At 54.6% G+C, this 26,726-nt stretch overlaps 2 protein-coding genes across 8 annotated transcripts in view; one reads left to right on the top strand and one right to left on the bottom strand.

Moving 5' to 3' along the window:
• LOC137203796 (BICD family-like cargo adapter 1) overlaps nucleotides 1-8,605 on the top strand; it is a 95,463-nt gene extending 86,858 nt beyond the window's left edge. For 4 of the 6 annotated variants that reach the window (XM_067700609.1, XM_067700606.1, XM_067700608.1 and 1 more), the window contains 2 exons: nucleotides 4,099-4,219; nucleotides 7,085-8,605. In XM_067700609.1, the coding sequence (XP_067556710.1) occupies nucleotides 4,099-4,219; nucleotides 7,085-7,246 (283 nt within the window). In that variant the 3' untranslated portion in view covers nucleotides 7,247-8,605. Of the gene's footprint in view, nucleotides 1-4,098; nucleotides 4,220-5,031; nucleotides 5,141-7,039 lie in introns of all 6 variants that reach the window. The other 2 variants (XR_010933296.1, XM_067700607.1) reach the window with 2 other exon arrangements.
• Nucleotides 8,606-9,275: 670 nt separating this feature from the next.
• Nucleotides 9,276-26,726, bottom strand: RAB35 (RAB35, member RAS oncogene family). Of its 2 annotated transcripts, XM_067700610.1 has the most exons (6): nucleotides 26,505-26,718; nucleotides 21,049-21,099; nucleotides 17,712-17,835; nucleotides 13,085-13,209; nucleotides 12,872-12,996; nucleotides 9,276-11,587 (listed from the first exon to the last, which is right to left on the bottom strand). In XM_067700610.1, the coding sequence occupies exons 1-6, from the start codon at nucleotides 26,554-26,556 to the stop codon at nucleotides 11,459-11,461; spliced, it is 606 nt and encodes a 201-aa protein (XP_067556711.1). In that variant the 5' UTR covers nucleotides 26,557-26,718; the 3' UTR covers nucleotides 9,276-11,458. The 2 variants fall into 2 exon arrangements, with proteins under 2 accessions (XP_067556711.1, XP_067556712.1); XM_067700611.1 differs by lacking the exon at nucleotides 12,872-12,996 and having other exon boundaries at nucleotides 26,505-26,726.

Genomic DNA, 26,726 nt, shown 5'->3' with positions numbered 1-26,726 from the left:
AAGAAATGCATAAATGCATTCTTTTACATTCAAAATATGTGGCGGTACATAGGCAAAAAACATTTACATATTCCCCATTCCCCTGAAAATTATTTATCACACACTCAATCTGCCGTATACGCTGAGTGTGAGGAGGTAAAAGGCACTAAAAATGCGCCTGCTTTGGGGGCTTTACAACACATTAATAACAACATTTGTGCATCACTTTACTACTTACAAAACACTTCATCCTTTCATCATCCCAGCCACAGCAAGAAGTAAAATTTTTAATCCCAGTTTTACAGATGAGGAAGTTTCCCGGGATCACAGCCAGTGCTGATCACTGGCCTCCACCTCAGGTCTCTGACTCCTGTTCCACATCCTTTCCCCTTACCTCAAGGCTGCTTGTCAGGAAGCTAAAATGAATTTATTTAAAACAATTTGTAAATAGATACTATTTGCCTTTTTAAAAAGTAATATGACACATTTTAATTTCTGACTTTAAAATTCACACCTTCCCACTTTTCACTTCCATATACAATTGTCCCCTCCCCTCCCTTCTGTTCTCTTTAATCATTTCCATCATCTCCGTTTCATAGTTTTACCTTTGGGTCCCCTTGTCTATCTGGTCAGAATCTCGTATCAGGTTGTCTTTCAATTTCCAGTTCATTTTGGAATTATCCTTAGTGAGGCTCACAAACCTGTGTTATCTTTGCCATTCCTGGTGGATTTAGTTACTGAATACTTGAATAGCAGTGTGATATTTTGGAGTGAGACCATACTTTTATGAATAACAAAGGATGAGATTGTGCCAAACAATTAGGGAATAAAATGGTAAAATCAGGGTACTAATTGTCGAAGCCCAATGGGAATAAGAAGCAGAATAAGTTAGAAGTAGAGTCTAGTTGGTCACCTTCTCTCAGCTAGACAAGCGGAGGAGAGCTGACCATCAAGCTCTGACCATACTCTGTCATCAGCATGGGAGGTGGGAGATACAGCCAGGGAAAGTTCCAGGATGCAGGAGAGCAGAAAAAACAGTTGTCCAGTCCCCTCCCTTAGAATAAGTGCACCTAGGTCTGACACTTGGGTGACAGAGGAAATCACCAAATCTACCTTGAAATGCATGTCCTTTCCTGCTGCCAAAGAAGGCCCAGTTAACCTCCTGGGGTCTGACTGAACAGATTTGCACACTCTTCTCCCTGAGTAGGGAGAATTCTGGAGTGAAGCCCCTGTCCTTCCTGGACCCTGTAAAACAGGGCTGGCCCTTAGGGAGGTAGATCACTCCAGGATAGTTCTTTTTCTGTCCCTTAGAAATGAAATTCTGGGTATACAAAAATTCAGACAAGAGACCTAAGGAATCATTCAGTGTGGGGGAATCACACATATGTATAGGACCATTAAGAATTTTACAAGATTCTTTCATATACATCATCTCTGATCCTGGCTGTGCTTTAGCATCATCTGGGGAAGTCTGCCCCTGCCAGAGCCCTCTCCAGAACAATTCAGTCTGAATCTCTGAGTTTGGGGCAACTTCTTAAAAGCGTCCCCTTACGCCCACCCCATTATTCTAATGTGCAGACAGGGGTGAGAACCTCCCAAGAAAAATAACTTCCCTCTCTTCACTGGACAGCAACAACCTTAAGGTGTTCCTTATCCTATATAATAGGTGAGTTTCAGCTAAGTTAAGTAACAATTTTATCTCCTTGCAGGTGAAAGGTCCTCAGTGAAAAAAATCCAGGGCTAGCAGTCTGCCTTACAAAAACAAAAAGGAGTCAGTTGCTAGTGGTTTCATTTAAATAAGGAATTCTTCTAGCCCTTTGAAATATTCCTTTTTAAAACTGATTTAGGGACTTCCCTGGTGGTCCAGTGGGTAAGACTCCGTGCTCCCAATGCAGGGGGCCCGGGTTGGATCCCTGGTCGTGGGAACTAGATCCTGCATGCATGCTGCAACTAAGAGCCTGAATGACGTAACCGGGACCCGGTGAAATAAAAATGTTTTTTAAAAAAACATTAATGTATTGATCAGGGACTTCTGCAGCACTGCTTTCCTTGTCTGGGGTTTCCCATGAACGAGAAGCACCAAGATTCCCTGGTGAGCAAACGTTCCGGAGGGTGCAGTCCAAGGCTGTGACACCTAGGTCTGCAAGGTGGGCCCAGCTCGGGGGGCTTTCAGGAAGGAAGGGGACCCCTCGGTGCGTGGCGGGCCGCAGCTGCTGCTGGACCTCTGCCCCTCCGCCAGCAGCATTACTCAGCACATTCTGGGGTCTTCAGGCTGTTCGTGGCGACACCTGCCGGGAGACGCCTGTAAGCTCAAGAGGCTGCCCTGGCGCGGGGCGCTAGGGGCTTGCGTTGACGTTCCAGGACCGTGGGGTTGGCCAGCCGGGCGTCCATGACAACCCGCGCCTTGCAAGGATTTCCGCAGTTTGCGGCCAGCCAATGGCAGCGGGCGTGACGGGAGCAGCGTGCGGCATTTGAGATGCCGGAGCTGATTGGACAGGCTCGGCTCCTGTCCCTGCAGCTGCAGTGCGGGTGGGCGGTCCTGGTGTGAGAGGTCTGGAGCGGCTTCTCTAGGAAGAGTGGGCGGGGAGCCGTTCTGGGGACCTTGGAGTGTCGGGGGACGTGACCGATTGCTCGGTGGACTTGAGGCCAGAGACGAAGTGCTGGTCGCGCGGTGGCCCGAGCAGGTTAACCCAACTGCTCCGGCTTCCGGCCGCGCTTAGCTTTGATGTGAGCTGGGCAGCTTCTGCGGTGGGTCCTCTCAAGGCCATGCACGTTGGTCGCTGGTCCTGTGCGACGAGGAGTTTTGTTAGTTTTGCCCTTTTGAATGTGAAAGGTAACGGTTGATGGGCTTCCCTGGTGGCACAGTGGTTAAGAATCCGCCTGCCAATGCAGGGGCCACGGGTTCGAGCCCTGGTCTGGGAAGATCCCACATTGCGGAGCAACTAAGCCCATGCGCCACAACTACTGAGCCTGCGCTCTAGAGCCCATGAGCCGCAACTACTGAGCCCGTTCACCTAGAGCCGGTGCTCTGCAACAACAGAAGCCACTGCAATGCGAAGCTCGCGCTCCACAACGAAGAGGAGCCCCCGCTCGCCGCAACTAGAGAAAGCCCGCACACAGCAACAAAGACCCGACGCAGCCAAATAAATAAATTTATTTTTTTAAAAAAAAGGTAACGGTTGATGAAGATAAGGGCTAAATAATGCTCATTTTGGCAGCTGGGCAACCAGTGCCACCTAGCAGAAGCTGCCCAGCTAGTCTCTTGCATTTTTTATTCCCATTCCCTGCCTCCCCAAAAATTGTCCTTTGCGTTGAACAACCATGATTTAGGAATGTTGGGAAAGGTGAACAAAATAATATGTAAAACATGAAAATGTGAAAATACAAAATGCAAAAGTGTGGGAGCAATTACCCATCAGTGATCCTCACCTAGAGATAACCAAGTAGACATTTTTGTGTATGACCTTCAAATACAGGCAATTTTTCTTTTACAAAGCTTGTGTCATATGTGACCTTGTTTCTTGTTTTTTTTTCTCTGCTCAGCATGCATCAGGAGTATTGCCCCACTGTCAGTAAATATTCAATGTCGTGGTTGTTACTGGTGACTGTATTCCATCATATAATTTACCCTAACTGTTGGCTACAACGATCAGCTAAGCTGTGATGATCACCACTGTGTGGCTGCCTTTGCACACACCCTTAAAGGGGGGATTGCTAGTGAGAAGGAGAGCACTAGGAGGTTAAGTCCAACTTCCAAGGGGACTGGCCTTTTGGGGGAAAATTAGCAGTTCCTTAGTGCTGTGAGGCCTTTGATCTCTGGGTTCCAGTCCTGATTTAAGTGTCATTCTTTTTTAATCACTTCTTGTTTGAGACGGGATGACAGATTATTCCTTCACCTACAGGTTGGTTATGAAAACTGAGAAAATGTATATGAAAGCATATTGCAAAACTTTCCAACCCTCCACAAGTAACATCATAGTTACTGTTACAGTTACTGTTTGTTGTGAGTTTGGGGTCAGAGGCTGTTTCCTCATCCTGAGGACTCCAGGTGCCCCAGGCAAAGAACCTGATGCCTCTGGCACAAGGTGTCCGCGCTCACCCTGGCTTGTCTGTTTTCAGGAAGAACGCTGTGGAGCTGGAACTCGCCAAGTGCAAGATGGACATGATGTCTCTGAACAGCCAGCTACTGGATGCCATTCAGCAGAAACTGAACCTCTCGCAGCAGCTTGAGGCTTGGCAGGTAAGGGAGAGTCTCTGAACCCAGGCTGAGTGTAAGAATGAGAGCTTGTTACTGGAGGGTCCCATGCGTGTGGGGTGAGCAGTAATCCCAGTCTTCACCTGATGAAATTCAGGGCTCGCGGTCCCCCAGTCCCTGGGGAAGAATGCCTAAAGGAAGATGCTCTCGAGAGCAAGGAACCCCAGGCTGTGCCGACCTCTAGGCTTGGAACAGGGGCCTCCTTCAGCTAGTTGTCCTGGCTTTGTTTAAATTAGCTAGAAAAAAACGGCCGTTAACGTGGAGGGCCCAGGAAGCCCTATATGACTGACTGAAAATTCACAACTGGATGTTTGTAGTTCAGCCATCCTTGGGTTGCCAGCAGCTGATGCTCTTCCCTTTCTCAAAGGCCAGCTTCCTTTTTTCCAAAGAGCACTGTCCTGGCACAGGTCTGGGGAAAATGAGTGTGTCCGTCTCTAGGGCCACAGTTGTCAGAGTCCACTCAGCCAACATGGCTGCCCACTGGGCCAGGGCCATACTTGCTTTTTGTTAATGAGGTTAGGGTAGTACAACTTCAGAATGTGGGTGTAACCATTCTTGTTTCTCCCCAAGAAATCCTAACCAGATAGATGAAAAGTCCCCTTGGGCTTTCCCAGGCAAGCCCCACATGGAAGGCAGGTTAGAAGTGACTGTCCCTCCAGGGCCCTGCCGGGCTGGCCGCGGGAGCACTGGCTTCCCCCCTAGAGAGCTGCTCCCTGGCTCCCTGCCTCCTGCCCCAAAGCCAGCTGCTGTTTCCTGGCTCACCGCCCCTGTTCTTCTCTCTTTTCTCTCGGCTACAGTTTGCTTCCTCAGGGCTTTTTACTATCTGGCTCCTTTGGTTTCTGATCTAGTGGCCTTTCTCAGTTCCCGTATCAACAGCTTTAGTTGTACACCCCTCCTGCCTTTGAGGTGAGATTGAGCCCTCATCCCCCCACCCTCTTCCCTGCCACCATCGCAGTCCCGCCCCTGCCGCCTCCCTTGTGGTCCACCGTGTTGTGTGTCGGTGCCGGCGTCATCTCCGTACAGCGTGCCATGCCATCGATCGAGCCCTGGCCTCCCTCCTCCTTCCACTGTCACATCCGGTGAGCGCGGCAGCAGGTGGCCCAGTACTGACAGGCTGACCCGTCTGGCCCTGGTTTCTTGGTTCCACCTCCTCATAAATGGGTTGTTTTATAGAAGTAACGGCCGGCATGGAATTATGAGCAGCTCATGCATGTGTGTGTACGAAGTTTTGAACTGATATATTTCACGGAATTATCTTGATAAATCTTAAAGTATAAAAAAAATGCAGTTTGCAATGTACCAGAGAACACTTAACAACATAGATTTTTATGGAGCACTTCCCAAGTACAGGGCACTGTGCTGAGGATTTGACACGACACGGGGACCTTCAAAGTAGGGACTATATCTCATTTTTGTGAGGAGGAGGAGGAGAGGTGTAGGTAGGAAGTTGAATATGAAGAGGGGAGGAAGGCAGGAGAGCAGGACGTGAGCAAGGGGTCCACACCCGCCGCCACCTGGTGACCTGGTCAGGAAAGTCCCTTTGTTTCACACTGAAACTTGCAAAGACATTTGAGTGACTGGTGAGAGATTAGGTGAGTGTGTAGGAGTGGTGGACAAGCTGGTCAAGCTGGGAGTGGGGCCCAGCCAGCCCACTTCCTGTGCTCACCAAGTGAGCAGCTGCTCTGGGCTGCTGAGGTCATCTTCCCCGACCTCAGGAAACGCCCAGCCCGAAAGCAGGCCTCACAGTCCTGTGCACGAACAGACACGAGCAGCTGATTCACTCCAGCATTCGGCCCAAGGCTCGGTCTTTTCACCAGGACATCCCAGAGCCCATCGGGTTCAGGGTGAAGGAATCAGGCAGATGCTTGTGTTTCCGGCTGATGTTACTAGACAGGGCTGCTTTTGATTCTAAACCAATAGTTTTCATAATGTGTTAGTGGCGGAACGCCTTTATCAAATGGAATCTTGCACAGACTCAGAATCTAGCAAGTAGAATGCAGAGTGGAGCTGCTCCGTCCGTTAGCCACTCCGTGGCGTAAAAGCTGATGTTCCGTAAGGCGAAGTCAGGGAGAAGGGGGAGTTTTCTATGCAACTTTAACACACCGGAGGGGAAAGGTGCTACCCCATTGAAGAAGCCAAGGAAGTGGGCGTAAGTTGGAGCAAGACAAGCCCCGAAGATGGTGATGGCCCCTGGCCTCTGCCAGTGGGGGCCGAGCGCGTGGTTGGTGGTCAGCGAGGACGGCACCAGGGAGCCTGTGACCTCACACGTGGGCCTGCCAGGAGTGCATGGGCATCAGCAGTTCAGGCTGGTAATAATTTGAAGGGGATGAAGGGGCAGGAAAAGCCCCCTGTGGCCAGGATGTTAGGCTGGAGAGCTGGCAAGCTGAGGCCACCCCAGGGTTTGGTGGGGGGTGGGTACCAAGTGAGAGGTGCCCACCCAGACCCAAGGGGACACAGGAAGCAGGACAGAGAGGGCCGGTCACAGGCAAGGCTGAGCACTGGTGTGGGCTGGCAGGCTGGGTGGAGAGGCAGACAGGCAAGTATCAGCTGCGGCCATCCTCTGGGCCCACAGAGACACACCTGGTCTGCGGGGTCAGCCGAGGGAGTAATATTAGTGAGAAGCCAGCCCAAGCCCTGAGGAGACTGGAGGTGCCGCGTGGCTACTGTTGTGTCCCCGCACTGCATCCACACTTGCTGCTTGCTTGGTCGCATCGGGGCAGCCGTGGCTGCAGCCGCTCACTCATCTCATCCCTCATCCTCATCTCTCGTGCTTCCTACATTTGCCACCTCCCCGCCCACCCGCAGCGCCGGGTCAGAGCTGCTCAGCCCCCTCCGCTCTGCCCTCTGCAGGATGACATGCACAGGGTCATTGACCGACAGCTGATGGACACGCACCTGAAGGAACAGAGCCGGCCTGCTGCTGCCCTCTCCAGGGCCCACGGCTCGGGGCGTGGCGATGAGCCCAGCACCGCTGAAGGCAAACGGCTCTTCTCATTCTTCAGGAAAATTTAAACTGGGAGGAGTCAGGCCAGCAAGGATGGGTGCACTGGAGGCGACTGAAAAGGGGGCATGTGAGCAGTGCACCATGTGTGCACACCAGACCCCACCCCCGGGCCAGGCTCAGCAGCCGCGCTGCCCACCCACACAGGGGCCAAGTCGTCCAGGAGGGCCCACTCGGCCTCAGAAGGCTGCTCTCAACAGAGGGATGGGCAGGAGCCTTGTCCCCACTGCCTGGCCACACCCAGCCTGGGCTTCCCTGGGATCCGCTGCTGTTGAGCAGGGCTCGGACTGCCTCCAGAGTGGCCCCTTGGTTGGGCTTTGCTGCTCAGACCTGATGGATCACAACCCACCCCGCCTACCCCTCAATGACTCCCGTGCCCAACCCCAAGCACCGTTGCCCTTCTGCTTTGGAATACGGGGAACGGAAGAAATGGAGGCCCTTTCTGCATGCCTCAGGAGGCCCTGGCTGCCCCCAGCTGGTCTGAGCCATGGGGGCCTAGTCCTGCAGGGCACCAGGCCCCAGCCTGAACCCCACCCTCCGGCAACGCCTGGCCCAGGGAGGAAGCGGCCCCTCACCCGCGTGCATGCACCTCTGCTGGAGCACCTACGGGCCAGGAGCCCCAGCCTGTGGGGCCTGACGGCTAGGGCTACGCTCGCACTCGGCCACAGCGGGCCCTGCCGGGGCTTGGCTGAGGCCACCCCGAGCCTAAGAGGGAGAAGGGCCTGCCCCAGCCCCTGCCACGGCTGCCCTCCCTCCCCCACCCCCTCCAGTGCAGGCCTTCCTCCTCAACAGGGCCCACTGGAGGCTTAGCCCTCAGCCCTCTCCCCTTCCTGGCGCCAGGGCTGAGAGGGGTCTGCTCCTCCCACAGGCCCCTGGCACCCCTTACCTAGTACAAGTTCTTGGCTCGGCCAAGCAAGTCCAGGCCACAGAATGGCTCCAGAGGGGTCTGTGGTCAGCCATTCCACCTCAAGGGCAGTTTTGGCACCACGGGGTGGACGCCTCCACATGCTGCCCACCAGGCCCACAGAAGGACGAACCCGGCGACCCGACTCCTGATCCTTCCTCAGCGACGACTTCACCTTCTCTGCTGAGGCCCTGACTCAGAGGCACCCGGACTGAGCCAGCCCGCAAGCCGCTTTACAAAGGCTCGTCTCCCTCACAAGGGAAAAGCACAGCAGGGATGAGTGGAAAGAATGTACCTATAGATATGTACATACCACAGTGCTGTAATTTTGTATGTAGCAATCATGTAAATACATGTATGGATTTTATAATATACATATTATATATGAATCTATAAAGGCATATTTTTAGAAAAACAGCACACCACTGCTTCTTTTGAAAATAGTCTCAAGAATAAAATGAATTTCTACAGAGCTTCTCGCCTCAGTCACTGGGTACCTAGAGGGGGTGTTTGGGCAGAATGCAGCTTTACGTTTTCGAACCGCTGGCTGGCTGGCTGTGAAAAGGCAGTGATAGTGAGTCACCCATGCACCTGGGAGGTCACCTCATACGTTGGTGCAAAATCAGTGGATTCAGCCAGGAAAAGGCACCTCCCCTGGAGAGTGGAGGCAGCCCATCAGTGACAGTTGTTTTGTGAGCAGTGACCCAAGGCACCATGTCTACGCCCACCCTGGCCCCGGGCTCCCTGCCAGCGCCGCAGCTGCCCAGCTACAGGCAGGCCCTGCCAGCACCGCTTACCAAGCCGTGAGCAGATCCAACAGCTTGGCAGAAACTCTGAGGCAGAAAGAAATCACTGTAGGCAAAGCTTCCGCTGCATCCTTCTGGGCACACGGAGAATAAACATGGCATTTCCCCTGGCATCTTACCACATGTGCTCCCGGCCAGAGGGGAAGCTCAACCTGGACCCACCTTTCATGGAGAAAACAAACTTGGCTTCTGAAAGCATCCCTGAGCCTTGATGGGCACCTGTGCAGGACTCAGACCAGAACAAACAAGAGCTGGACACAATGGGTGGGAAGCAGCCAGGCCCACCCAGAGCACAGCTGGAGGAGAGGAAACAGACCCTGGAAGAAAATCTGGCAGCTTGAACCTTTATTTTTAGTATTTTTTTAAAAAGCATAATTAGAAACTTTCAATACAGAAATAATCCTAGCAAACCATTTAAAAGTTTTGTTGTTCAACAGGAATTTCACATCAGGTCCACCAGGATGCCGGTCCAGCCCTGAATTCCCCCTCCCCCACCCCCCATTCATGTGTGTGACACTCAGCGGGACAGGCACACTGTCATCACCAAATCACCCCACCACCTGGGTCTGGATGTCCAGTTGCCAGAAGCCACGGTGGCTTCTAGCCTGGGCTGGAAACTTCCAGGACCCCCTCCTCTTGCTGCTTGAATTTGCAAGCACTGCCACACCAGTGTCACCTCAGAGCCGAGCTGTGGCCCACCCAGGAGGCCTGAGCTCTCCACACCCTCCACGGGACCTGTGGTCACCAGGACGGTCCTGAGGATGGAGACCATGCTGTGGCTCTCAGCACCCCAACCAGACAGGGCTACCTGCTGTCACCCCCACAGCACCGCCTTCCCAGGCCCAGCGCTCCCACCTCATCCTGTGGCTCCAAAGTGAAGGCCTGTCACACAGAACTATGGGCTTTTGGCAATTTGGGGAAGTGGAGAGACAGGACACAAGAAACCCCCAGTTTTTTACTGATTGAAAACCCATCAACAGTGACATGGAAAATGTGCAGTGAGATCTGTGATGTGATTGTCCAATCAGGGCTTGGCCTGGAAATCACCTAGGAAAGGAAATCTCGTAAAACACATCATGGTGTTGAAATAAATTATTCCCAGGTTACGTGATCCTTTTAGAGGAAAGGTGAATGAAGCGTCTCGAGGGGGTGGCGGTGACAGTCATCAAGTGCAGACGACCCTGGTTTCTCCTCCAGGGCACCACGGTGGGTCAGAGCTGGCTCCCAGCCCCAGCGGCCATTCCTTCCCATTCACTAAGAAATCCTCATGCTACCTTTGTACTAAAACAGTCCTGTCAGTGATCCAAGGCTACCTGCATGCAGCTCAGAGACATTGTCCCCACAGCCCAGCGGCCCCTGGCACCCACTCCCCACACTCAAAGGTGCCTGGGGCTGCATCGGAGACCCACGACTCAGCGGGAGGCCCTGGGCCGACAGAGACCGGGGTGGAAGGCCCCTCCTTTCCCACCAGCAAACCACCGGGAAGGCAGAGCCGCTCGGCCAAGAGCCCGGCTCCATGATGACAGGAAGCCATTCAGTTTTTCTAAAAACACTGGACCCAAAGTTGGGCGGCCACAACTTTTGATGCTGTGCCAACCAAACCTCAGTAAGAGAAAAAGAGTATGAGGAACTTAATTCATTTGATTTGGCTTCATTTTTCTTTATCTGTTAAAATGATGCTCCTTAGTCCCCCTGCAAGCCCATCCCTGCACAAACACACCCCTACCTTTCTGTTGGAACCAAAACAGGTTGGTATATAAATTAGAAGCCACGGCTCCCTTGGGTTTGTAGCTCAGAGGCATCTGGAAGGCAGGACAAGAAATCCGTTGGCCAAAGGGCAGGAGTGACTCCTTCTGTGGAAATGAAGGGCCAGGCCTCTGATGGGAACCCCAGGCCCACTTCAAGGCCAGGTTTCCTCAGCTGCCAGAATGGTTACAGGATGGGATGGAGAGGGGAGGGAGCTGGGCCGGCAGAGGCCCTGAACAGGGGTGAGCCCCTACATGCCAGGGACAGACACCGACAGCCTGCAGGAGAGAACGAGTCACGTGGAGCCCACTTCACCAGCCCAGGTTGGCAAAAGGTATGTCTAGCATGTAATCCTGTCCCCTCAGGAAGCTGCTGGCAGTAAGTTGGGGTTGGGTGGGGAGGGGGTGTCGCAGCAGGCTGGCATTAGGGAGGGAAGAGCCAGAGCAGGACAAGGGTGATGCGCTGGTTAAAGCAATATACATTATGTACAAACTCCGGTTAATCAGTCCGCTTGGCTGGCAGCGTCCTCGCCGGGCCCAGGCGCCTTGGCCGGGGGGCAGGGGCGCCAGAAGGGAAGGGCAGGCTGTCCAACACCTTCTTGGCACTCGATGGGGGAGGGGAGGAAGTGCCGATGGCGCCTCCCGGTACAAAAACGTGGAGAGAATTCTTTAAATAACGGCACGAAACAGTGTCCCCCAGGAGAGGAGCCCCCTGGCCTGGGGCAGGGGGAGTGGCCGCAGTGCAGTCTCTGCAGTGGGCTGGGGGCATTAGCAGCAGCGTTTCTTTCGTTTACTGTTCTTCGTGAGCTTCACCACATCGTTCTGTTGTTGCTGCTGCTGTTTCGCTAAGTTGTCTTTCTTTGCTCGGAGGACCAGCTCTGTGATGCAGTTGAACATCTGTGAGGGTGAAGGAGGCAGGGCAGGCCTCAGACCAGCGTGGAGGCCCCATCACAGCGTGGCCAACTCCCTGCCTCCCCAGGCCCAGCTTTCTAGTTCTACAGGTGAGTTTTTTTTGTATGTGTATCTTCAAACCCTATCTAGAAGGAGGTGGTGAATTATAAAGGTCAAAGAGGAACAACATCAAAGACCTTTGAGCTACGTCTCAGGGAAGAGGTTTTCCAGTCTTTCTCTTAAAGGAGAAAGAACTCCTTTCCTTCAGTTGGACTCCAGACAACACAGATAAAGGTGCCCCTGCGATGGACCAGAAGCACCCAGAGCCTGCCCGCTCCACGCTACCTCCCTGCACACCCTGCCTAGAACCTTCCTCGGACCACCCCACAGCTCTCCTCCACTTCTGGGAAAGGTAGCAAGTATGTGACATAATTTGCTTCACTCATTCCCGCAACCCGGGAGGCAGAGGCTCTCACCCCACCCCAATCTACACAAGCAACAGTGGAGCGTGGAGAGGACTCAGGGCCCTGCCACAGGCCCCTAAGTGGAAAAGCCCACACTGTGACCCTAGCCTGACGCAGGCGCCCGGGGTCCCTGCAATCAGGCAGCCCGAGCCCAGGATGCAGTGGGATCTGGCGCCCCTGGGCTCCACACCCCACAGGCAGGACCCTCCTGAAGCCATGAGGGCAGCCAGCCTGGGCTTGTGGCAAAAGGTCCTGCTTTTCTCCAAAGACTCACAAGCGCTTTCCAGCAGCTGCAGCATTAAGTGACAGGAGGCTGCGCCGGTCTAGAGGCCCAGCCAGTCTGAGGGGATGTGCCTCCCCAGATGCCTTTGGGGGCTCGCCCGGACACCCACCCAAGCAAGCTCTGGAGGCCACAGGAAAGCTAGCTGGTCTCTACAGGAGGCCAAGGCCCCAAGGAAAGCCAGAGAGCAGGAAGAGGTGACAGTGGGGAGGGACGGGGAGGCAGAGGACTGAGTGGACACTGTGCACGGCTGTGGTGTGGAGCACGTCATAGTTTGACTCAGCTTCTCACGAGCTGGAACCTGTTTCCCATTTGAAACATGGGACTAATTTACCTCAGAGGACTGGTGAGATATGAGGTGGCACCTGTAAGGAGCCTAGCACAAGGCCTGGCACACACAGGAGGCACTCATTCAACAGCCGTTACTGTGATGTTTTCTGTCGGCCACCTGGATGCCCCGGGCAGGCCAGGGTGGGGCAAGGAGGCCATGGTGGTGGAGCAGAGCTGGGCCGTGCTCACCCCCTGCCCCTCCGGCACAGGCCTCACCTCTTCCACGTTGACATTCTCCTTGGCGCTGGTCTCAAACAACTGGATCCCCATCTGCCCGGCGAATTTGTAGGCGTCTTCTGTCTCCACCACCTTCCGCTCAGGGTCGTCATTCTTATTCCCCACTTCAAGGCAAAGCAGGGTCAGCCCAGCCCCGTGGGAACGCCCTGCCACCCTCCATCCCACTGTCTACCCTGCTGGGTCCAGCCTCACCTAGTATCCGGCACACGTCATCACAGTTCTGGTTGATTTCGTGAAGCCACCGCTTGACGTTGACAAAGGATTCGGCGCTGGTGACGTCATAGACCACGATCACCCCGTGAGTCCCCCGATAATATCTGTAGGGCCAGGGTCTGCGTCAGAGCTTCAGCCTAAACAAGAGTAGCCCCTTCGCAGGACCCGCCTGCCCGCATCCAGACAGCGGCTGGGAAACGGCGAGGGGGCGAGTGCTTTCCCCCAGCACGCCTGGTGTCTCCTCTCCCTCCGGCCTCGGCTGGACATCCAGAGCCCAGCCAGCAGGTAGGCCGCCGGCAGCACTGCTGCTCATGCTGCTCCCCAGGCACGGTAAATGGGGAGCGCTCGGCCCTGCGGTGGCCAACCAAATCGTTCAGAGGCTGCCAACAGCTTGAAACTTCTTTGAAGTTGTTTTATTTTTAAAATTCAGGCGATGTTTGCATTTGACATCATATTACCACTGTCCTCTTTTTAACATTCAAAACTTTTTTCTGTCCTCAAATCTGTCATAGTAAAATGCCATTCCAAGAACACGCACCACTTGTGAAGCCTGCCAAGGTCTGTTCTCACTCCCCTAGGGGCAGGTGGGCACCTCCCCTCCTGCCACTCCAGGCTCATCCAGGCCGGGGGGCAGGTAGGGCATGGAAATGACCTGGGCATCAGGACGCATCCCAAAGCACAGACCCCGGCGCCTACGGTCAGCTGGAAGGTCTGCAAGGCAGGAGGATGTGAACATTCCTCTCCAGACGCCACATCCCCCTTCACTCACATGGTTCAGGAGGACAGATGGAGGACATCAACCCTGGAAGGAAGAGGAGGACAGAGCCTCACACTTCTCCAGAGCGCCTTCACTGACCCAGTGGCCAGGTGACACCCCTTACCCTGACACGTCACATCACCCAGCGCTGCAGAGATTCTCACTCACCAGGGGTTTCTGAGAACAACGAGGGTAAGAACCACTGCCTGCAACAGGCCGTGCTGACGGGTAGACGGGGACTCCCCCCCGACCCAGCCCATAGCGCCTCTGCCCTCCCGGGGCTCATTAGGGCCCCAAGCCCGTAGGAAAGCAGCCCCTCCCAGGTGGTGGTTCTGAGGCACCACAGGCTGCACGAGGATGGGGCCGGCCAGGCTGGCAGGTGCAGCTGTGCTCTCACCTGCCTGCCCGTCAGCACTCTGGCTGACCCCTCATAGTCGAGGCCCGATCACAGGACACAGGTCAGACGAGCTCCATCTATGAAAGGCTGTGGGGCCCTGGGAAGGTTACTGCGGGCACCTCATGGCACCTCGGTTTCCTCAACTGTAAAATGGGGGTACTAGGACTCTTGGGGTGGTTGTGAGGACTAAGGAGATAATACATATTTCCACAAGGGCCAGCTCTTTATTATCACTATTACTATTCCTTCAGTGACAATCTGGGCCCCCGACACAGATGGAAGAAAACCAAGTGACAGCATGGCAGGCAGCAGCGATAGCAGCTTCCCCAGGCCGGCCACCAAGGCAGTGAGAAAAGCCCAGCCTCTCTCACGACCCTGGCTCTCCACCCTCAGACACCCGCTGACATCCCCCAGGAGCTTCATCTGCCCGCAGCTCTGCCTTCCTGGGGACACAGCGCCCTGCCCTGGGGAGCCCGAACAATCAAGCCATCCAGGCCCTGCCCCTCCCTGCCCCCTAGAGCACCAGGTCATCACCTGGGTCCACCTGGTGGACACCCACCTGAGCAGGTGCAGGAGAGCATGCCGGGAACCGGTGAGGACAGATGATTGTCCCCCTCCAACAAAGGACATGCGAGCAGTGGACTGTGTTTCCAGACCCTCCTTTGCTGAAGACAGTTGAAGATGCCAAGAAATACCTACAGCCGCGGCCCCAGCACAAGCCCCCACTGCTCCCCGGGACCCTCCGCCTTCTCTGGGACCCAGGCAAGGGGGTGTCACCCGAGAGAACCAGTCCGGAGCTCAGAGCTCGGGCGAGGAGGGCACCGGTGTGCTGGGCTTCCACCTCCTCCTCCATCAGTCATCACGTCCACGCGCCACAACTTGGCTCTATGCCAGCACAGCGCCGGTGCTTCACACCCACGACCTTACTGATCTTTGCCACACCTGGTACAAGACAGGAGGGTCACCACGTCACCAGTGAGGATGTAAGGCTGAGTGGAGTGAACTGCTGCAAGCCACAGCCTGGGTCTGAGCCCAGGGCCAGGTACGGAAGGGGCTTCCCTGCCTCCGCCTCGCCCTCTGCCCTCAGCACCCCACCCCAGCCCGTGCCCCCAGCCACAGCTCAGGGTCAGTGAACCCCAGCCACCAGGAGGCAAGAAACGGTGAGGGGGACAACAGGGTGTTCTCAGCAGGCTAACAGGATGCAATTTTAGTTTCTCTTTTAATGCCCTGAATCAGAAAAGGCCACGTTATTGCCCCCTGATTGCCCCAATCCTTGGAAGAGAACAAACTCCTGAAACAAACTCCAGACTCCTTCCCTCAGCCCGCAGGCAGGCCGACTGGCGTGCGGCACTCCCCCTTCCCGTGCAAACCCAGATTGCCTGCAGGCAGCAGAGTTCTCCCCCAGAGGATGAGTGAGGCAGTTCACCCTCTTCCCGATGCCCTGGAAGGAGCTGACCTCAGGATGGCCGGCCAGGCAGGGCCGTGCTTCTCTGCTGAAAGGGCTCAGGCTCCCCCGCCCCACTGCCCTGCCTGGAGCATTTCTTGTGGCCACAGGCCCAGTATCCTCAGATGCCCTGAATTCCCTGACTGGTTTTAACCCACAGGAGGCACCAGAGCATCTGCCGTCTGCCTCAGCCCCGGCCCCAGTCCCGTGGCGGTGGAGGGCCAGCAGAGAGCAGAGCTGTGGACCAGTTAAAGGCAAGAGCTTCGGCATCAGCCAGACCTCAGTTCAACTCCTAACCAAGCAAGCTAGGTTACTTCACCCTCTCTGGGCCTCAGTTTTCTTGTCTGTAAACTGGAGATAATCACAGGACTTTTTATCAGGATTAAATGAAATGAAGCAGGTAAGGTCCTTGGCGACAGTCCCAGCCCAGAGTAAGGATATCTGGGGGTCAGTGCCCGTTCCTCCCGACCCCGACAAGAGGTCTTGGTCTTATTCAGGCCTAGATGCTTGGGCTGCCCAAAGCTCATGATGTCTGTCCTACCCCAAGGACCCCCTGACCCCAGCTGCCCTCCTTAGCTGAGGCCTCATTGGCAGCTACCAAGACACAAGGGGGCTCAGGCAGCTCATCGGGAAGTAGTTGCAGAGACCTGCCTTGGGCAGCCCCCAGGACTGGGGACCCCCGGGGTCTCAGGGAGTCACAGATCCTGGCTCGTGTGCTCACCACAGGGCTGGCCCAGTGACAGAAGCCCGCCCCCGGCCTGCTCAGGCTCTGGCCCCTTGAAGCCCCTTGACCAGGGCCACCCATCCACCCAGCTGGCACCCCTGGACACCCCGACACTCCCAGCCACCACCGTGGGGGCTCTTCGACCCTCACACTTCCCACCCCTCAGATCCTGAGCCACCTCTTAGATGGGTGGCCAGCCGGGGGGTCTGCCCCATTTTCACCCTGCCGGGAGGAGACGACACTCCCTCGTGCCTTCCCAAGAGCCCCACTCACACAGGCTCTGCTGGGGGAGGCAAAGGAGAGGCCGATGGAAGAAGCGACTACTCCAGGCCAGGCGCTGGCTCCTGCTCTGCACACACCCCAGTGTGGAGCGCAGGCGCTGCCCATCACAGGGAGCAGGACCCCCTCGGAAGCTCCCTCGTTTGTAAAACAGGGATGATGAGAGTACCAGCTGCAGGGAGCTCAATGGCATCATCCATGTTCACACGTGGATGTCCCCAAGCACACTGGACTTGGCATTAAAGCAAATCCCAAAGACAAGCCCCCTGGGAAACTGAAGCATAGAGTTTAGGCAACTTGCCCAAGGTCACACAGCAGAGCAAAAATGTAAATTCCCAAGTGTCTGCCTTCATAGCCCTGCTCTTTCCTGGAACCTGTTCCATTAACCAACAGCCACTCCACAGGACCCCTGCTGTCTGGCGCTCCAGCTAGGTTTTCCTCCTGTTTACAGCTAAGAATTACAAAGGTACTGCAGCAGCAAAGGAGGACAGCCCTCAGCATGAGCTGGGTTCCCAGTAGACAGCTTTGGGGAGGAGGGGCCACCCAACGGCCTCCTACCTACCAGTGCTCCTTCCAGGCCTCCCAGCAGAGGGAAGCCCCTTCCCGGAAGTCAGGGTGGTGACGGGAGCCTGCACAGCTGACCTCACGACCCCAGCTGTCACAGCTGACACCTAACAAGAGCACTGTCATTGCCTAAGTGTTTCACCACCTGGCAAAGCCAACATCACCACTGCTACCCCATTTTAAAGACAAAGGAACCAAAGGCCAGAGGGTCAGCGGACTGGCGCACGCTGTCCCACCACGACCCCTCCTCTTCTTGCAGCCTCAGGAAGAGGAAGGACCCCACTTGACGCCACCCACTGCAGCCGGCAAGGAGCTCACCTCCCAACAGTCGCGGGGGCCCGCCCCAGTGGCATTTCTATCGTGACCCGGCACTAGTGGCTCAACTGTGTCTGAATGTCGGTGGCAAGGGGTCTGAGCAGGAGCGGGGCTGGCCTGACTCACGTGGAGGTGATGGTGCGGAAGCGCTCCTGCCCGGCCGTGTCCCAGATCTGCAGCTTCACTTTCTCCCCGTTGATCTCCACAGTCCGAATCTTAAAATCCACTCCGATCGTGGTGATGTAACTGCCTGCACACACACAGATGTTAGCAGGGCCCACAGGCCGCCCTGGTCAGACCACGCCCTAAATGGCACAGGTGACCCTGGGCTCCACTGTCCCGCCCCGCTCACTCCAAGTGCCTGGAGGACACAGCCCTGAACAAAAAAGACAAAGTCCGAGCCCCAAGGTGAGGGCAACAGACAGGATACAATGAAACAGTGATAAAGAAGACAATTTCAAGAGCAACGAGTGCCACAGAGAAAATAAAACAGGGGACGTGACTGGGGGGAGGGGACATGCCCCTCTACTAGAGTGGCCGTGGCATGGACGCATTCACTGTGGCCTGGGAACGGTGGGAGCCTATGATGCATTCCGGGCTTCTCTTTTCTAGTCCAAACATTTTAAATGACCCACAAAATTAACTTCCTGAAACATAAGTCATATGCACACTACTATATGTAAAATATATATATCTATATACAAATAAAACAGATCACTAATAAGAACCTATTATATATATATATAACAGGAAACTACTCTGTAATACTCTGTATGGGAAAAGAATCCAAAAAAGAGTGGATATATGTATTTGTATAACTGATTCACTTTGCTGTACAGCAGAAAATAACACAACAGTGTAAATCAGCTATACTCCAATAAAAACTAGAAAAATAAAACTAAGTCCCACCCTGCAATTTGAAAAACACTGCTCCAGGCAGAGGAGATGGCAGCAAACGTAGCAGTGGTGGGGGGGGGGGGGGCGGGGGGTAGTGGCCTGAGGTCAAGCACACGGAGGGAGGCAGGTTCGGGGTGGAGGTGAGCAAGGCCAGATCTTGGCCTTTGTGCCATTTTCAAGAGCTTGGACTTTCTCTTTTGTGTGTGACAGGGAGGCACTGAAGGGTTTAATCCAAGCATGAGAGCTGCATTGTAAATAGCTCTCTTGGGGCATCTGTGTGAAAGATGGAGTTAAAGAGAATTTTTGGCAACAGAATAGTCCTGTCCAGGCTTACAAAGGCCCGAATGCTAGAAGAGCCCATGTTCTCACTCCATTTGGAGCTGACAGTGTGACCCGGTGCCGCAGACAAGACACACACACAACTGACTCTATCAAGTGTGTAGAGTGGATAGGAAAGGTCAAAGTTCAAAGTGGGGTGGAGATCAAGGAAGGCTCTCGGGCGCAAGTCACATTTAGACCTGGCGTGAAAGAATAGGTATGATTTCAAAGGCTGAGATTAGCTGGAGGAAAGACATCCCACCCAGAAGAAAAGAACTGAGGCAGCACAGAGGACAAGGCGGCATCTGGCTCTCTGCGGGGACTGGATTACACCAAGGAGAGCAGCCCAGCACCTAGTGCTGTGGGCACCTGATACACAGCTGATGGCTGAATAAGTGAGCGAGCTAGTGAAAACACAGAAAAGCATGAACAGACAGCATGAGGTAGGAAGCTGGAAAGGTGAACTGAAGATAGATTATGAAGGCCAGTGGTTTTCAACAGAGGATTGTTGAGTCACCCCCCAGAAGACACTTGGAAATGTCTGGAGACATTTTCGGCTGTCACAACTGGGAGGGGGAAGGGTGCTGGCATCTAGTGGGTGGAGCCCAGGGATGCTGCTCAGCATCCTTCAATGCACAGGACAGTCGCCACAGCAAAGAGCTACAGGGCCCAGAGCATCAGTGGTGCTACAGTGGAGAAACCTTGCTGTGAACTCTGCTCACTTGAGAGGACCGCTGAGGTTTTTAAACAGAGGAAACCCTGCCAGAGACATGCATTAGCAAGATAAACTCAGCAGTCTGGTACGGGATGGGCAGGAGCTGCTGTAATGCTTCGGGCTAGAATCAACAGCAGTCTGAACTGGTAGTAGAAATGGAAAGGAGGAGAGAGGTTGCAAAAGAGAACCCTCCAAGAGTTGAGAGCTGACAGGAGGGGGAGTAAGAGGGACATAAGGAGGAAGAGGAATGTTTTCCAGCACAGTGAGAAGTGCCCACTAGTCACCATTCTCGAACAGGAGACAACGACAAACCCCTGGTGTTTACTGAGAGATTACTTAGTCCTGGGGAATCCTCGCAGTACCCTACATGGGAGGGATGGGGATCGGTCCCACTTTTAAAGATGAGCTGAGACTCAGTCACACTCATGGTCACATAGAGAAGACAACTCTTTCCAATGTCATGCCACCAGGGGTGTGCAGGGCCACTGTGAGGAGAAACCCACCTCTCCCTTCCTCAAGAGAGAGGCATCCACCACGTAATCACTTCCTAAGTGAAGCTCGCCCCTCAATTGCATCGCGGGAATTCCCAGAGGTAGTCACACATCAGTCCTCGATCAGAGAGGCCAAGACAGCCCAAAGCCTCTGCACTGAACCTGATGTGCTCGACCAATGAAAATGTGCCCCACTTCACCAGTGATCAGGGAAACACAAGACTGAACGAGCAGCACTTTTTGCCTATCAGCTGAGCAAAAATGAACACCACTAAGACCTAGTACCTACCAGCATTGACAAGGGGCTCTTTAGACCCCTTCAACTTAGTACAGCTTCTGTGAAAGGCGAACTGGCAGTACCTGTGAAAACTTTAAAAGCACATACCCCCTGACCTAGTAACTCCACTTTTATGCAAGAATAAACACACAGTGTGTCCCAAGAAATACAGCACCACTTAAAATAGAGGCAACTAGAAAGCATGCACGCATCAAGAACACTGTTATGAACAATGTGCATCCCTGAACAGCCCAGGAAGCTGCACAGCCATTCAAAAGTACCACAGGTCTGCATGTAGACGTGCAAGGATGATCCTTGATATGCCGAGGGGAAGGCAAGTGACCGGCCCACAGCGTGTGGAGTCGAGTGAGAGACACATCACACTGAGCAGAGGCTACCAGGGTACCCAGGATGGGGGTGGGGCAGGGGGTGGGGAGCAGTGCTCCTTTTTCACTGTATTGAGCCTTCCTGTTTGACACTTTATACAGGCATGTCCTAACTTGTCTTTTTCTTTCTTTTTTAAATGTTAGGACACAAAAAAGACCCTGAGTAGAAAAAGGATGGGCCTGCAGGAGGATTTTTTTGAACAAGATAGATGAAGACCGACCACAGAGACTTCTAACTTACGCCCCCTCCTCCTCCTCCCCTGTCTGGCAATCAGAATGAGGAACTTTTCTGACGTTAGGCAGAGGCCAGGGTGTTCTGGCGCCAGGGGAAGGGATGTTAAAACCAAAACACCCGGCAGCATCCCAGCGGCACACTCACCTGAGAAAGTGTTGTCTGCAAAACGTAACAGTAAACTGCTCTTGCCGACACCTGCAGGGGAGAAAGCAGGAAATGAGAGGAGGCCCGGGTCCCCACTCTAACCCCTACCCCTCTTCAGGGAGATGGTCCCGAGTCCTAACTCTTCAGAGGCAGAGCAGCACCCATCTTCCTCCCCAACCAGCCTGCACCAGAACACCTCTCCCCTTGGATCTCTGACCTCTTCCTCCATCTCAGTGTAAGACACGAGCTGGGCCCGTGTGAGGGCCAGGCCCAGCAACCCCAAGGAAGAGACCCAACGACGGACACGAAGCAGGGGAAGGCCGACCAAGGGATACTGGCCCCAAGGTGTGTCTAGAATGCAGTCCCTGGAAAATGCACATCACATGTGGAGCTTCGGTTTGGTGAGAGACAAGGGGCTGCATGGCTGCAAAGCACCCTGGAGATCCTCAGGGCTATTCTGCACATGAAGAAAGTGAGGCGCAGACAACTTGAACCGACTGTCGGCCACCTTCACCCCGGCTGATGCCACGGGTGGCTACATGGGCGGCGAGGGGGGCGCCCGCCTGACACCCCTCAGCTCAGGGGTGCTCAGGGTGCTCAGACCATTTCACTTCCCACAGTCTCTCCTGTTCCAAGAACAGGCAGAACCGTCACAGGGGTGGCTTCCCTTTACTTCAACACACGGCAGCTTTAGCCTCCAGGTGCACCTGTCCTGTGCCCTGTGTCCTCCTGTCTCCGCCCTTGCCCTCCCCCCAAGCCAGCTGGGTCAACCGAGCACAGAAGGAAAGCACTAGCACATGCAGGGCACTGCGTGTGGCCGGCACTCGGATGTTCCTGCAAGTCCAGCTGCATCTATTAAGATGAGGTATCAGAGGCTCCAAGAAGCTACACGGCTGGTCTAGGGGCCTCGGCAGGGGCGTGGAGCTGGATCTGAATCCAGGGCTGTCCACCCTGGAGCTCCACAGCTCTTGCCAATACATGCTGCTTGGGAGGTCTTCTTGCATCTGCTTCGGGAAGTGGAACAAAAAAACCCAAAGTGGCTCCTGTGTCCCATGCCTGTCAAGAGTCTTAGCAGCAGTGCTATCAAAGCTAGACAAGAGAAGATCTTAACCCAGGGTCTCAGACCCCACGCCTACGCCCCCAGCTAAGAGCGAACTTTGAGTGTGTGTGCCTGGCTGTGGGGAGGAACCCGTGCGCTCACCAGATACTCAGAGGGAGCTGCCGTTGCCCCAATTCCCAGCTGACCCAGGCGTCCTCTCTGGGCAGTCCTCTCTGACGATCTCCTCTGGGGACCTCTCCAAGTGGGTGAGTCGCCCAGCGATGCCCAGAAGAACTTGTCTCATGGAGTGAACCGGGGTCTGACCATCCTGAAGACAGGCTGGGCGCAGCTCTGAGCAGACAGGTGCCGCAGCCCTGGTCCCCGCCGCTCAGCCACAGCCTGCCGCGCTGGGGCCACTTCCTCTGCAAGGCTTCCTGCCCAGCCTGAGGAGAGCCCCAGTCCTGGGCTAGTCCCTCACCGCGCTCTGACCAGCGCCAACATCCCATCGGCCCTGCCGGCTCCTTGCTTCCTCCTGGAGCCTCCTGGCCCGCTTACTCAGCAAAAACCTTGTGTCTGAGCCACTGGGCCATGAGTTCCTCTAGGAAGGAGGTCTCGCTCCACTTGCCCTGCACGTTCACGGGGCTGGAAGCTGGGCCCAGCACTCAGTAGGGGCCAACAAAACACTGTTTAGTGAATTTATGACTAAGCCAATGCCAATCACAGACAGCCATGCTACCCAACGCTACAGCTGCAGCAGTAAAAGGAGCCCAAGCAGAGGTGGTCAAACTTTCGGGGGGCGGCAGCATCCTTTTTTTAAGTTAAATGGTATCTGACTCACATACGTCTAAGGGCGGGGGGTACTCTCTGCGTGAAGCAGCAGCGTCCCCCCAGCTTGGCCTCTCCGGGTGCTCTTCATTCACCCCAAGTTCATCTGCAGAGCTGCTCAAAACCACTACAGTCACCACGTCAATGGCTTCTTCAGGCCAGCACCCACCTCTGGCCTTGCTCTCCCCCCGAAAGGAAGGGAAACCCATGCAGAGAAACACCGTTTCCTAAATACCCCTGAAGAAGCCACCTTAGGAACACACGCTGCTACCATCCACCCTGCAGCACCCGCCCAGGGGAGGAAGTGACGGGTACCAATCTGCCTTCACCACAGCCGAAGTCAGCAGCTTTCCAAGGGCCATGTCCAGCACGCACCCCGACAGGCCAGCCCCATCACCCTCAACCCTGCAGAGAGCACAGGCCCTGGCCCTTGATGCCTCTTGGTAGCAGGGAGACAGATTCTCTCTGCAAAAACCTTACCCCCCACTCTCAGTCACCACTGCTCTCCCTGCATCAAACTCCTTCTTGCCCCTGCCTTCTGCCTCTTGCCCTACACAGATGCTCTGGTCCTCAAAATGCCTCCATAGAAGCCCCCACCCTTGGCCGTGCTCCTCCCTTGCGCTCTAGTTCCCTCATCCCTCTTTGCTTCGGTTCTAGACTGTTGGAAACCCTTAGACCTTTGAGTAACGTGTTCTCAGGTTTAATCCTGGCTCAGGAACTAATTCCCTGTATAGGATCAGACAGGTCACACACACACCGCACCCCCGAGCCTCAGTTCACTCATCTGTGAGGTCGAAAGCTTCAATTAGACCTTCAACAGCCACTGCGGCCTCCAGGTTCTAAGGATGAGTCTGGCTGGCCCCATGGATCGGACGAAATGCTGTTACAAATCAGAGCCAATGTCAGAAGAGCATAAGAGAGAGTATACAATCTTAGGCACAAACAAGAGCTGCAAAAGCTGAGGGGTTGTATTCCAGAAGCGTGTACAATGTGGCAGAGTGGGAAGAAGAGCTCTAGATTTATACAGAAAGAAACTTACACTCATTGAGGGCCTACTGTGTGCCAGGCCCCACACCAGCTGCTCACAAAGCGTCATGTGCATTAACTCCTGGCTTTGCCTCTGAAGAGCTGTGTGACTTGGGGCAAGACAGTCAGCTACCCTGAGCCTTAGTTTCCTTATTTGACAAACCACACAGGCAACGTGTAAGGATCAAATGAGAGAGTGTCTATGAAATCGTTTGAAAAACCTTAAGGAAGCATCACATAAGGAGCCAGGTTCAGGGGAGGGCGTGATGTTAGTCTCCTTGCTCAGTTGCCAAAGCTTAGTTTGAACTTCCATGGCTACCATCTCCCAGCCTCATAAGCATCGGGCTTTGAGTATCAGCTCACTGTCAGGAGAAATTAAACTGTAAAACATCCATCTCCTCTACACAACGTAGTCCTATACGCTCGGACTGAACAAGGAACCAGGTCACATAAATCTTGACCCAGCGAGTCTTCTCCCACACCTAACTTCTGAGTGAAAAATCAATACACCATGCAAAATGTACAGTGAGAAAGGGGCCAAAACCATCCCCTGGGTTTCACCAGGGAGAAAAGCCAATAGGGTGCATCTTCTGGCTAAGCTTATGCTTTTCATTTTTGTATATCAATACACAGGCCCCAGATGTCTTGCAGAGGGATAGGGACCTTGACCATGGTAGCCTGACTTTAACTCCAAAAGGAGAGAAATCACCCTGGTGCCAGCCCCTCAGAACCAAGGTGAGGGCTGAAATCAAAACCTGAAAGGCATAAGCCTCAGGACCCCGTGAAATGCCCGAGGCCATCTCCAAGAGCGAGGCTACATAGCTTGTCTGGTTTTCTTTCATTCAAACCACAAGGAATCCATCCTCCACCTTTCTAACTCCTCCCCCAGCCACAGCTACTCTTCATCTCCCTAGTTAGCCCTAACTTTTCTCCCTTCCACCAGCAGCCTCAGAAGCCTCAGCCACCCTTCACCTGATCCAAACCACCAGCCACGTCCCAACCCGGCTCCACGGTGAGACCACGACCCACCCACCTTCCTGGTCTAGCTATGACACCGTCACAGCACTCCCACATCAGGGTCTGACAACCCCTTTGATTTGGTCCCCTCTTTTCTTAACAATCCATGGGTTCCACCACCAACCTGGCCCCTGCCTCCAGTAACATGACACTGCTGCCAACGCTCAACTCAGGTCTGGTCTATAAGTCTGGCACGTTCCCAAGCCTCCCTCCCCATCATAAAATCCCAGCACCTCAGCTATGCTCCCATAAACCTCCTGGGGCCTGCCTCCCTGACCCCTTGGTCACCCCATAAACCTGCTTACCTGCCACACTCCAAACACTTCTAAAACCCTCCACCCTGGGACTTCCCTGGTGGTCCAGTGGGTAAGACTCCGCGCTCCCAATGCAGGGGGCCAGGGTTCGATCCCTGGTCGGGGAACTAGAGCCCACACACATGCCACAACTAAGAGTTCCCATGCTGCAACTAAGGAGCCCACCTGCCGCAACTAAGAATTGGCACAGACTAAATAAGTAAATAAATGTTAAAAAAAAAAAACTTCCACTCTTTCTCAGAAACCAGCCTATCTTAAGACACTTGATATTCATTCATTCATTCAATAAGTATACATTAGGCATCTACTGAGTGTGAGGCACTGCACTAGGCACTGGAGAGGGAGCTAGGAACTCTACAGGAGTGTATAAATGGTCAAAGCACTTTTGTAATGTTGGCCAACCCACCTCCAACACCCGTCTAGCAGCAGACAGTATGTAACAGCAAACACACACTGAGCACTCACTATGTGCCCGGATCTGTTTTGAACACTGTGTGTGCATTATCTCATTGAATACTCAATCAGCCCAGTGAGGTAGATCCTATTACTATTCCATTTTACAGATGAGGAAATGGAACCATACAGAGGTAATAATGCAGCAGGAATGTACCAGGCCCTGCACAAAGTGCTTTACCTGTCTTACCTCATTTAAACCTCACAGGAATCCCATGAGGCAGGTTCTGGGAATATGCCCATTTTACAGAGGAAGAAACCGAGGCTTACAAAGGCTACTGATAACACATCAACAGCTAACATCTAACTGGAGCTCACTTTCTGCCAGGTCGAGTACTAAGCACTTTTCCAGCTGTATCTCATCCAATACTCACACCACCCACCGAGGCAAGTCCCCACTTCTCAGATGAGGGAACTGAGGCTCGGAAAGGCGAAACAACTCGCCCAAGGTCAGAGTGAGGAAGCTGGTAGCCCCAGGACTAGAACCCAGGTCTCTCCAACTCCAGAGATCGCGCGACTTGACCAAGGTCATACGTGAGGCAGGGACCGGCGCGGCGAGTGGACCGGGCGCCCAGCCCCAAGCCTCGCGCACCCTGCTCCGCAGCCCGGCACCCCAGCCTCACCTCGGCGCGGCCCGGAGCCTCTCCGCGCGCCCCTGGGGCCGCCGGCCGCCCCGCCCGCCCCGCGCGGGCCGGCACCTCCCCGACTGCCTGTCCTCCCCGAGGCTCCTGCGGGCCGCGCCCGGCAGGGCCCACGCCGCCTCCGGCCGCTGCGGCCCTTACCGCTGTCGCCGATAATGAGCAGCTTGAAGAGGTGGTCGTAGTCCCGGGCCATGGCGGGCGGGGGAGGCGAGCGCTAGCGGGCGCGGTCGGTGCTGGCCTCGCGATCCGCAGCTCCCTCCGGGGTGCTCCGGCAGCGGCGGATCCACTTCCCGAACAAACAGCCGGAACTGACAGAAACACCTCCCTCCGCTCCCCCTCCTCCTCTTCAGCAGCCGCCGCCGC

The sequence above is a fragment of the Pseudorca crassidens genome, chromosome 12 (assembly GCF_039906515.1).
Source record: "Pseudorca crassidens isolate mPseCra1 chromosome 12, mPseCra1.hap1, whole genome shotgun sequence".
In the NCBI taxonomy this organism is placed as follows: domain Eukaryota; kingdom Metazoa; phylum Chordata; class Mammalia; order Artiodactyla; family Delphinidae; genus Pseudorca; species Pseudorca crassidens.
This window is presented reverse-complemented; position numbering and strand designations above follow the sequence as displayed.

Bases quoted from the DNA above. Each gene is read 5' to 3' on its own strand.
- RAB35 (XM_067700610.1), bottom strand. From the start codon at position 26,556: ATGGCCCGGGACTACGACCACCTCTTCAAGCTGCTCATTATCGGCGAC. The intron at 13,210-17,711 runs GTGAGTCAGGCC...CTGGCCCTACAG, and splicing joins TTCCGCACCATCACCTCCAC to ATATTATCGGGGGACTCACG. The intron at 12,997-13,084 runs GTGAGGCTGGAC...TTTGCCTTGAAG, and splicing joins TGACGTGTGCCGGATACTAG to TGGGGAATAAGAATGACGAC.